Raw genomic sequence first — 11,737 nt, forward strand, 5'->3', positions numbered from 1 at the left:
CCACAGGCCCTCCCTGGCTGTAGCACAGCCCTGCACTCTCCTCACTTCCCACCCAGACTACTACCTTGGATTGAGTGTTGGTGTCGCACACTGGGCCCAGAGCTGTCCCTCAGGGGATTTCTCTGTGCCTATCTAATCCAAGAGTGGAGAAATCAGCTGATGGGGCTGGAGCTGGAGCAGGGGGGTACTAAACCCCACTTTATGGCTCATTCTTTCTCTCTTCCCAGGAGTGCAGAATCCTTAGGAACTTTTCCTCATTCTATGCTGTCATCTCTGCTCTTCAGAGTCATTCGATTCACCGTCTGAAGAAGACATGGCAGGAAGTTTCCAGGTGGGCAGGCCTCACCCCAGGAAGCACCAGGGTGGACCAGGGACCCTGTGGGGGCTGGGCATTGCCATTCAGGGAGCCTGGGAGGCAGCAGCTCCTGAGCAGGGGCCTGGCAGTGTCGTGCTCTAGGTCCCCACATGACCTGAGGTCAGCTTTTTACCTCAGCACTGGTTCCTTCCTCTGTCAGATACAGAGTCGAGTAAAATGGGAGCATGTGAAGTGTTTGCTTCTCAGCAATACTCTGTCCAATTGAAATCCACATGTGTGAAAACCAGCTGCTCATGAAATGGGAATTGGGATCCCCATTGTGTCCACATGAGAGCTCAGACCCAAGTCCTACGATATCCTGCAGCACTCAGAGCTACCTAGTTTCAGCATCACCCATCCAGGCCGTCCAAGTCCTAGGTGGCTAAAATAAAGTGGAATAGCCCCTACATCCTCCCACTCACTCCCACCTTTCTTCTCCCTTCTTGCTCTCCCCCAGGGACAGCTTCCACCTATTTCAGAAGCTGTCTGAGATGTCCCCAAATGACAACAACTACTCACAGAGCAAGGAGCGGCTCATCAAGGTAAAGAGGAGGCCAGGGTTTCTGAGTGGGATGTGGTTTTCTTAGTTTCTCACTGAAAGTTTCGTTGGAAAATTCTATCTGTTCTTGTGTGGAAGATAGATATGTTTAGTTCATGGGCAGGTGGTGGGGGGCAGTTATAGAACAGTAGGCTGTGGTTCTCAGATGTGGTGGAGGTGGCTGTGATGATTCAGGAGGAGATGGTGAACTGGCAGGATGAGAAGTGTCTATCCATGGGGGACAGTCTCATAACAGTGCCACGTTGGCAATGATGTGTGTGCCAGAAGACCATGAGAAATATTTGGAAGACAGGAAAACATGTCAGGTCCTTCCTGACCATAACTAGAAGCTTCAACATAAAAGAAGAAGCAAAACATTAATGTGCAGTGCTCCAGGTGGCCCCCACTCTACCTGGACAGTCAGACCTGGCATCTGGGAGACCATTCCTGAGTGGATGCAGGGACTTGCTTCAGACAGAATATTCTGAGTTGACCTTGAGGATCAACTTTGGATATCCTGAGTTGATCCTGGGGATCAACTTTGGTTAGACTTTGGGCAGACTTTGGGGTCTCCACTAAAGTGGGATGGGGTTAAAGGAGGTACTCAGCTAGGCCTCCAGAGACACCCCATCCTCAAGCTCCATGGCTGGGACGATATGAGGCCCCTCACACACACAGTGGGTAGTGGGGTGATATTTCAGAAGAGGCCTCCATCTGAGAGGGAGAAGGCTGTCCTCCAACACCCTGAGTGAATAGGTACAAGTCGATACACTCTTGGATCTCTGTGTCCTCACATGGAATGGAGGTATGACCATCCAGTGGGGCTCACCTTCACAGTGAGGTGTCAAGGTTAAAGGGAGAAAAAGAATGAGGCTGAGCATTCCCACGACTTTGAGGAGGAAAGCATGATGTTCAGAGCATCTGTGCTGCTAGCATGCATCACTGAGAGCTCTGGATCCAATGAGGGGGGTTAGGTCTTTGTCATCAAGTCACAGATGAACAATCAGGCTCAGGAGCCCAGCCCTCTTGCACAAGGTTATGCAGGGATATCAGGAAGTGATGGTGGCAGATTTGTACCTGCCCATGTGGTACAAATCACCCAAGGAACCAGGGACAATGGGTGAGAGGTGGAGAGCCTCACTGACCTCGTCCTCAACCTTGGCAGAAGGGGATCTTTAAGTTATCTACCCTGAAGATGAACCCCAAGAGGACCCAGAAGCAGCAGCAGCAGGAGAGGGTGAGTGTGCCTGAGGCTGGGAGGGTCAGGCCAGGTGGCTTCCAAGTCAGGATGGGGACCTCCTCAAACCCATCCCTCCTGGGCCACATAGCCTGGAAAGCCTCCCTTCAGTGCACCCCCACTGGAACCTTTAGGGCCAGGAGCCATGGGGATCCTGGGGGAACTATTTGCCGCCAGTCACAGCAAGAGCTGGGAATAGACAACTCTGGGTGGATGGGGTGGGGGAGGAGGGTAAACATCTTGATGAAAGAAAAGGCACTGATGAGAGGTGACTGCAAGGGAGTTTGGGGTCCTTGGAGGTTGGGGAGGGGAAATTAGGGGTGACAGTTCAGTGTCCTGTGCTGTCCCATTGGAAGGCTGGGTGGTCCCTGAGCCTGAGGCTGAGGAGATTTCAGGGAAGGTCTTGGGGACACCTGAGAATCTGTGCTCATCCCCACCCCACCCCCTCCTAATGCCATAGGGTGTCATCCAGGACACTGTCCCATACCTTGGGACATTCCTCACAAAATTTGTGATGATGGACTGTGCCATGAAGGAATATCTGGATGTGAGTGAGCCTGGGGGCTGGGGCAGGGTGGGAAAGGGACCATGAGGCCTGGGATGAGAGGCCCTCCCTGAGCACAGCGCTCTCAGCAGTGGGCACACCACACCTTCTGGGAGCCTCCCAGCAGCACTGGGAGCTGGGGTGCCATGGGTTTCTTACAGATGAGTAACCAGGGCCTGGTAAAAATGTCCATCTCCCCATGGTCCTCAGAGCCTGGGACTGGAAGGTCTCTCTGTCTCCACTCCCAGTCCCCACTCCTGGTGCCCAGAAGCCTGCCTGGATCCATCCCTGGGCTGGACTGCCCCACACATGTTGACCCTCCAGTGGTGCAGCATGACAGGAACTCAGGGCAATGGGGATGGCAATGGCTGCGGGCCCTTTTATGATGGATGCAAACTCTTTGTCTTCCAGGGAATGATGGTCAATTTTGAGAAAAAAAGGAAGGTGAGCAGCTGTGGCCATCGTTTGTGACAATGTCTGGGCTGGGGTGAGGAGGAGAAAAACAGAGACCCTCCTGGGTAGGACACCCATGACCGCTTAGGTAGACAGGAAGAGTTTTAGGAGAAAAGACAGCCTTTTCTGGAGGGTGGGGGTTATACGTGGGATGAAGGACAACTTCGTGGAGGATGAGTTGTGTGAAGTCAGCCCTGAGAGCAGGTAAGCCTGGGTGGGAATGGAGGAGTGAGGGGACCCACAGGAGCCAAATCAGCCCCTGGCCCCCTCCCACTCAGCAAGCCCACACAGGCCTCAGTGGCACCACTTCTTTCTTTTGGCCCCAGGAATACCAGATGATTGCTGAGCTCCAGCAGCTCCAGGCAGGCTGCTGCTTTGACACCCTTGTGCCCAGTGAGCCATTTGCAGCCTGGTTTGGGGCCATGGAGCAGCTCAGCGAGGCTGACAGGTGAGGCCAGGATAGACTCAGGCCATGGTATGGCAGGATTGCCCTGGTGGCTCCTGGGTCAGCATAGGACCTATTCCCTGAAGAGAGCTGGGGCACACAAATGCCGCTGCTGTGCATACACTGGGAAGGAGGACTGAGGTGTGGCTCCCAGAAGCCTCACAGCCACCACTCTGTCCTGCAGCTACCGCCTGTCTTGTGAAAGGGAGCCCCCACCCCAGGCAGCCAGTTAGAGCTTAAAGACTGATCACTTCCCAGAAGGCCTTGGAGTGAAGCGTGAGTTCCCCATCCAGGGTGGCAAGTGTGGGCTGGCTTGGGGCTCAGGGGAGCCTCAAGCTAAGTGTGGGATTTGGAGCCTGACAGTTTATTGCTGGGATCCCTTCTCCACTCCTGAACAACCCTGCAAATGTGGTGAGTCACCCCATTTTGGACCTGTTTCCTCATCTGTGAAATGAGGTGATGCTGCCCCATCTCTCAGGCAGTCCGAGTCCACTGGCTACTACTCATGGACCAAACACTTAGCAGGGTACAGTCGTAGCAGGGCAGGGGTTGGTTGCATCCCACGTGAGGACCCCAAGTTGAGATGATCCATCCATGAAGCCTCCAGGCCCCCAACTCTGAGCCCAGTGGTAGCAGCACCTTCCACTCCAGTGTCCAGCTCCAGGGTGCCCTTGACCTCAGCCTCAGGGATGCAGTTGACTCACCCCCCAAATGCAAGGCCAGCTCCTCAAGGTCTGCTCTGGAAATCCACCTGGACCATGTCTCAGAGGCCCAACATGGCCAGGAAATGAAGGCGACTGGAAACAAAGGGGTTAAGGATGTTTGACTTCTATAGAACTTTTAGAGAGTTCTTAACATTTTTTGTTCCACAGACCCCATTGCCAGTCAGGTTAAAACCCCTTCTAAGAACATAGCAGCAATTAGTTTTATGACATTCAAAATCAGCATGTCTTTCAATTAAATTTTAGGATTATTCAAAATTAATTAAAATTATTTAAACTCACAGACACCTGGTTAAAAATCCCTGTTTTAGAGCCTTCTGGAGCTTTTAGAGCAGGTCTGGGTTTCCCTAAGGCTCCAGGCCTTCTGATCTTGTTGTCCCCAGAGTTTGAGGAGTCCACCTCAACATCGACACAGAACTGTTCCATTGTAACATCAGCATCTGGAGGAACATCCTCGTCCTCCTCCTCCATCAAATCCAGGGCCACCGGAATGAGCAACGTGCCCTGTGGCTCACGGCCGCTTTATAACCAGCAGGTGGGCGACTGCTACAGCCTGGATGAGGACAATGGCACTGTGTACAAAAGCATCCTGGTGAGCTTGGTGGGAGACGCCCCCTGGCCCCTCAGATTTCAGGCAGTAGACACATAAGGAACAACATGTTCCTTCCCTGCCATCCTGGAATAAATTTCTTTATGGGTGGGGAAGGACAGCCAACTACAGGAGCAAGAAGAGCGTGTGTTTAATGGCAGTCAGTGTCAGGATGGGGGATGGAGGGGTTGAGGCTGGCACACTGAGTGATGATGGCCTGGGAAGAGCATGCTGAAGCTTCCCCCAGAGAGGAGGAAGGAGAGGACAGCCTGCCAGGCGCTAAGGAAGGTGTGCGCTTGGCTGGACCGAGGAACAGCCAGGAGGCCAGGGCTGAAAGAGCAGGGGTCAAGGGGAAGAGCTGAGGTCAGAGAGGTGTTAGGAGCTGGGTCACATCAGGCACTGCTGGACAAACTAGACTTTCTCAAGTGGGGAAACAAGAGCCACAGCAGGGTCAGAGCAGAACAGGGACAGCTGGGGAACTTTGGCCTCAAAGTGGAGGTTGGGCCATTCTGTAGAGACACTGACCAGTGAGGGGCTGCTGCTGTGACCCAGAGGGGAGGACAGGGGTGGTCCTGGGTAGTTGCTGTGAAGGCATGAGCAGGGGCCACATCCTGGATGGGATGTGCAGAGGGAGCCACCCCAGCCCGCACTGCACAGAGGCTGGCAGTGCTGTCATTTCACATATGGTTGTACTAAGGTGTCACTTGTTTGACCCTTAGCCTGAGCCTTGCCTGTGCCCTAGCCCTAGTGTTCAAAGCCAGAAAGGCCTGGACCTTGTTGACAATGGCTGCATCCTGGAACCCAGGGCAGTCCTGATGTGCCATGGGTTGTCATCCAGCCCCCACTCCTCATTGACATCTGGGCTTGGAGTAGATGTCCTGTGTTCTGCCTTGAGGTGCCACTGCTACCTGAAGGTGTCCCGGAGGGGCAGGGTCTGGACAGCAGAATTCCATGAGGACAAGCTGTCTCCCATGATTGGAGGCAGGAGGTGTCAGAGAGAGACCCAGTTTTCACTCCCCAGTCTGCGCCCTCTGCTGCATGGTCACCCTCTGTCCCCAGAGCCCTGGGAGCCCATAACACTTGTGGAGACCAATGACCTAGGGTTCAGCCTACAAGGCAGAGGTTTGTACCCACCCTGGGAAACAACCTCAAGACAGAGGTGTAGGTTCTTATAGGAGATGGGCTAAGGAATGATTGGAAAAGCCCCCCTCATTCCATGGAACTCTCCCTGGGGAGCAGAAGAAGACAGCGAGGACGCTCTAGACACAGCCCTGACCACTAATGACTCCACAGGGTCTCAGGCAGCTGCACTCTCAGGGAGTCGGCTCCTGAACCCATACCCTGAGACCCTGCCCCTTGACCCACCCAGGTGACCAGCCTAGATAAGGTTCCAGTCATGATCCGCAAGGCCATAGACAAACACAACCTGCATGAGGACAAGGCAGAGGACTACAAGCTGGTGCAAATCATAGGGGACCGAAGTGAGTCAGAGGCCAAGTTGGAGAGGGGATGGTGGAAGGGGTAGGTGTGAGCACCATGTCCCCAGCCCATTGACCTGAGTTCCTTGGCCCCAGTAAACCTGACAGCAGGGTGGGTAGGCACCCTGTCCACACACCAAGTCACCCCAGACACTACTCACCACCCACAGCATCTTCTCCCTGCCTGCTCCATCTCCCTCTTATGTACCCTTCCCTGGACATGTCCAAGCCTTTGGGAAACCAAGTACAAAGCTAACATCGTTGAGGTACCTAGATAAAGGGCTTTTCACCTTGGTCCATTGGAGAGATGGCCAAGCAGAGTGACTCAACTTGAAGTGCACTCTCTGGACAGAGGGGGTGACTTCCTCATGACTGCATCAAAAGCCTCATGACTGGTGGACAGAAGCATCAAATATGCTACAGACCATGTATTTATGATGGTGAAAACTAGACAAAATCTCCTTGATCCCTTTTGGATGCTCTAAGGAACCAATGCAATCCTAAGACTGGGAAAGGGAAAGAATCCAGAAGGACAGCACAATCCCAGAGCCAGGTGTCCTGAGCTCCCTCCCTTTAGATCAATTTCTCAAGCATCCAAAGGGGAGAGAAAATAGCCCACACATGTACAATAAGATTGACTCTATTCTTGTCACTGAGGTGATGCCCCTCTCCCAGCCATAGCCCATGCAAATTAAAATGACCCCCACCATTCCTAGAAGTGGGTTCTAAATGCCCTCTCATCTTTCAAATCAAACATGGGAGCTGTGAGGTGTGAAATAGGGCAGAAGACCCCACACTACAGGACAGGAAGCTCGAGGATTAGAGAAGCTAAGAAAGGAGATGAGAAGCCACATCACTGAGGACAGAGTATAAAATCTAGCCCAGTGTTTCTTTCTAGCTGGCTCTAGGCCAGGAAGACAGGAAAACAGGATCAAGGTATAAATACTTGCTCAGTGTCAGGTGCTGCATGGTCGTGGAGGCCTTCAGGAGCCCTGCTCAGGAGGCCAGGGCCAGGCCTGGGCCTCAGGTGTCCTGCCCTGGGTAGTGCTGGATTCAGGGGACATGCACTGGGTTCCAGAAAGCCAAGTTCAGGTCCAAGATTCTGAACAGTGAAGCCTGCAGGGGATTGAGTGTGGGAGTAGATGACTTCTTGGCAGCTCCCTTTGAGGTTGGCAGTTGTGAGTCAGAGTCACTTTTGAACCAAGATTCCTTCATTTTCAGCTGTGCCTCTGTAGAGTCTTTCCTTCAGGTGGGTATTCACAGGGCCCCTTTTCGGTCTTGGAGTTGGATTAGGAGACTCAGGGCCTGAGCTAAAGCCTGCTCTCATGAGGGCACAAAGGGGTGTGGTGTCCTGTGGTCCCCCGGAGCACAGCTGACCACTACTCTGCCCCTTTCTGCAGTGTGGGAGATCCCAAACAGCTTGAATGTTTATTGCACTGTGGATCCCTCGGCCAATCTTCACTTTATTCTTATGAAGATGACCAAGCCCTTGGATGCCAAGATCAAAAACAAAGCTATCTCAGCCTTTCTGGGGATGAAGCAGAAGGGTCCCAAATTCTGAAATGGGACATTCTAACTGAACCCTCGTGCCCACCCGCCTCAGGGTCCCCCTTCTCACAGCTGCCTGGCCAAGTAGTTTGGCTGATCTCAGCAACAGTGGGCTGGGCCAGGCAGGCACTTCCCTTCCCTTTCCTCACTCGCCAGGTAACCTGGGACATCCTCAGACTCCACTGGAACCCCTCTTGCCTGGTGTGACTCAGCAAGAAAAGTAATATATATACACACACCAATTGGGAGAGACAATATTTCTCTAGTGTAAATAGTTAATCTTAGATGTGCATATTTATTATTAAAGTTCTTGTTTCTACTAGAGCCTGGGAGTTCAGGTTTGGTTCTTTCATTTACTGTGTTAATTGAAATGAGATGCAAGCTCTGACATTGTTCATTCAAACAAAAAAAATCATGCAGAGTCATCAGTGTATTTTATATGGGAGAAGAGAAAAGAGCCAGCCACCCTTTCTGGGTTTACTGAAGCAAACACAAATTCCCTCTCACAGAGCAAAAGTGCATTTCAATATCAATGCACCTGGAAATCTGGGACCCCCAATGAGGACTACGGGGTTTAGAGACTTACATCAGCACTATGGAGGGAAAAAATTAGAACAAAGCTTGCAATATGGAAAGGAACAGAACAGATTATTAGCACATGGCCTATAGCAGTTTGATATAATTGATGAATTCCAAAAAGAAATATTGGATTATGCTGGTAATCTGATCTGTGCCTGGGCATGACTGAGTTATGATTAGGGCTTTGACTGGGCCAGGTCATTAGGGAGTTGAGTCTCCACTTATTGGTGGGTGGGGGCTAACAGATAAAAGGCATGGCAAAGGACAGAGTCGGAGCTTTTGATGTCAGGGTTTCTGATATTGGAATTTTGATGTTGGAGTTTGATGCTGAAGACTTAAGCTGGAGCCCCAAAAGTAAGCCCACAGAGGAAAGAGAAGCCAGCAACAAGAAGAAACGAACCTTGAACCCAGAGTAAAGCAAGCCCCAGGAACGTAAAAACCCAGGAAGCCTGAACCCTTGCAGACATTGGCAGCCATCTTGCTCCAAATAGACTTTGGTGAGGGAAGTAACATGCTTCATGGCCTGGTATCTGTAAGTTCCTACCCCAAATAAATACCCTTTATACTCAGCAGATTTCCTGGTATTTTGCATCAGCACCCCTCTGGCTGACTAATACACGGCCCAAGGGCTGCCAGGACTCTGCCTCCTCAGTTTCTCTCTAGGGCACCACGTTCAAATCTTTACCTTAGATTTCATGCTTTGGATCCTTATTGCTGGCACCAGAAATCCTTTTCCTTATGAGGGGTCTGGGGGAATTGACATGCAGCTTTTAAGGCTCTAGTGGGCCTTGTGCCATAAGCATGACTGATCCCTAGGAATTAGTCTTCTCACTTCCCTGCCACTCCTTGTGCAATTTCATAACCCAGGAAATCCCTGGCAGGCCCCAGCCTCTGTGTCTGGTACCTGGGGGTCCCCCTCCCCAGCTTGGGCCTGAGGCATCAGGCATGAGCTTTGGTGCCAGGACAAGGGAACTTATTCCTGCCCCCTATAGACCCCACACACCCCTTCCTGTGTGTAGGTGATATCTGGGGCAGTGGGGTTCCAGGTCCACCATCTTGGGATCACAATTTTACAGTCTCAGTTGTGTTGTTATCAACTTGTCCTCAAGGAGAGTTAGGACCAGAGCTTTTAAAGCTTGCATCCCCTGGGAGGGCTGTGTCCATTGTCCAAAATTTGTGCTTTGCCTCTGTCAAGGGCATGGGGGGAGGGGGGGTGAACCTTTCTTCCTGCATGGGGAGCGCATAAGAAAGGGCATGATGGGGGCGGGGGCTGGGATTGCCACCAAGGCTAATGACCTCCAGCCTTGCACAGAGACTCACCACAAATTAAATTACTCATGGGCTTCCTGTCTGGTGAATGGGCCCTGTCCTGAGCTACCCCTGCATGCCCTCCCCAGGATTCCCCATGATCAGGAGCTAAATGGTTAACACCTGGCAGAGCACTGAGCCTGGGCCCTGCACCAGCCTCCTGCCTGGGCAGGTCAAGTACTGTGAACATCATTCCCTGGATCCCTCCTGTAACTTCAAGAGCCAGATGGAGTGACAGATCCTGGGTTATCCCCCCCCTCCCTGAACACCACAGGTGTCTCCCAGGCACAAAGCTGGCCTCTCTCCTTCCAGGGAGGCCTTTCAGTGCAGCCTCTTCTGAGCCCAATGCTGGTCCCCCACAGTCCAGGTTGTGGCTAATGTCGCACAGGGGTCCTGGGAGGGAAATGGTGAAATGGAAGGCATTCGGTAAATGAAATCAAAAAGAACTGTGACCCTCCCCAAGAGAAAGGGATGTGCCAGGTCCCAGTCTTGTCCTGGGCCAGGAGAAAAGCACTGGTGTCTGAAAGGTGTCTCCTACAGGTCTGGGGGGCTCCTGAGAGCAGATTTAATATATCTTGTGCACACCAATGTGAAAGAAGGGGGCTCATGTCACCCTTTGGGCTCCCTTTGGTCAAAGTGCAGTGACAGTACCCAGAGGAGACCACACCTGCACCGAGCCTCCATCTCACTCATTGCTTGCATCCTCCCTCCTACCCCTCTGCTAATGTCTCCCCACTGCCTCCCCCAGGCTAACCCTAGCAGCAGCCCTGCAGCACTCTCCCTGGCTCCCATGCCTCCTGCTTACTCCCTCATGGCCTTCTTGTCCTTACTGATGGCTGGAACATGATGCTGGTAAAGATACGGCCACCCATGTTGTTGGTCCATGTTGCCTGCTACACAGTCAATGTCAGCAGAATTGGCGTACAGGTTGACGGGATCGTGGGGATCAAGTCTCCATTGATGACTGGGCCAAAGCCCAGATAGTGCAACTTGAGCTCTGGGTGCAAGAGCCAACAGGTTCATGCACTGTCCATTGTTCACCTGAACTTCCTCTAGGCCTCCAGGGGCCCAAGTTGATCCCATCCCTATGGGGATGCAGTCCAATGCTCCTTTCTTCTTTCACCTAGAGTGGGGTTTCTCAACCGCAGCACTACTTATGTTTTGGGCCAAGTAATTCTCTGTTGCCGGAGCTATCCTGTGCATGTAGGATGTTCTACCCCCAGATGCCAGTAGCAGTACCTACCCAGTTTTCACCATGAAAAATGTTTACAGACATTGCCAGCTGTCCCCTGGATGCAAAATAATCACCCCGATGAAAAACACTGGCCCTGCAGTCCCCCTTCCCCCACTTAAGTCCCCATACCCCAACGATCAGCAGCATCCAGTCACACTTGCCAACCAGGGGAATTTATAGTTCACCTTCAAGCATGGGGGTGGGTAACCCTCAGTTACTTGGAGGTATCATCCAAGGGGCAGCCCACTTCTCGGCCATGTGGGAGGGGATTAGCTGCCCATCGCATTTACCCTTTGACCCAGAACGGCAGGTTCTTCTGGAAGACCCCGGGGTTCAGCACTACCACAGTGCTTTGACTTGCCATCTTGCCTGACACCAGAAGTCTCTCATGGCAATTTATCATCATCTGGTGTGACATCAATATCAGTTTACCCTCCAGCTCCCCACTAGAGTCGATCTCCATGAGATAAGGTACTGTATTCCAGGGACCTACATGAGTGCCCATCACACAAGGTGCTCAAGAAATTCTAGATTTAGGAAAGAATATTGCAGCTTTGGATTTATTCGCACCAAAAAAATCCAGTCCAGTGGGCCTTTTTCTCTTACAAGTAAGACACAGACTTAGAACTTAGTAACTTGCTGGCGGTGAGGCAGCGAGTAAATGTTTGAACATGGTTCCTCCAACTTCAAAGGCCAAGCACTACCCT

At 52.1% G+C, this 11,737-nt stretch overlaps 1 protein-coding gene and 1 long non-coding RNA gene across 2 annotated transcripts; both read left to right on the top strand.

Annotated features, from left to right (window-relative positions):
* Positions 1-228: 228 nt before the first annotated feature.
* LOC139437452 (uncharacterized) lies at positions 229-2,131 on the top strand. The gene is made up of 3 exons (XR_011647254.1): positions 229-331; positions 813-897; positions 2,059-2,131. It is a non-coding gene; the product is annotated as an uncharacterized lncRNA (long non-coding RNA).
* Positions 2,132-2,595: 464 nt separating this feature from the next.
* On the top strand, positions 2,596-5,055 carry LOC131275541 (ral guanine nucleotide dissociation stimulator-like). Its single transcript, XM_058286219.2, has 5 exons — positions 2,596-2,677; positions 3,086-3,118; positions 3,454-3,575; positions 3,757-3,848; positions 4,678-5,055. The coding sequence occupies exons 1-4, from the start codon at positions 2,645-2,647 to the stop codon at positions 3,803-3,805; spliced, it is 237 nt and encodes a 78-aa protein (XP_058142202.2). The 5' UTR covers positions 2,596-2,644; the 3' UTR covers positions 3,806-3,848; positions 4,678-5,055.
* The last annotated feature ends 6,682 nt before the right edge of the window (positions 5,056-11,737 follow it).

Source organism: Dasypus novemcinctus, chromosome 23, assembly GCF_030445035.2.
Source record: "Dasypus novemcinctus isolate mDasNov1 chromosome 23, mDasNov1.1.hap2, whole genome shotgun sequence".
In the NCBI taxonomy this organism is placed as follows: domain Eukaryota; kingdom Metazoa; phylum Chordata; class Mammalia; order Cingulata; family Dasypodidae; genus Dasypus; species Dasypus novemcinctus.

What these genes read in the sequence shown, in the direction of transcription:
- LOC131275541 (XM_058286219.2), top strand. Translation starts at nt 2,645, where the DNA reads ATGATGGACTGTGCCATGAAGGAATATCTGGAT. An exon ending in ATTTTGAGAAAAAAAGGAAG is followed by an intron (nt 3,119 to 3,453) that starts GTGAGCAGCTGT and finishes TTTTGGCCCCAG; the next exon opens with GAATACCAGATGATTGCTGA. An exon ending in CAGCTCAGCGAGGCTGACAG is followed by an intron (nt 3,576 to 3,756) that starts GTGAGGCCAGGA and finishes TCTGTCCTGCAG; the next exon opens with CTACCGCCTGTCTTGTGAAA.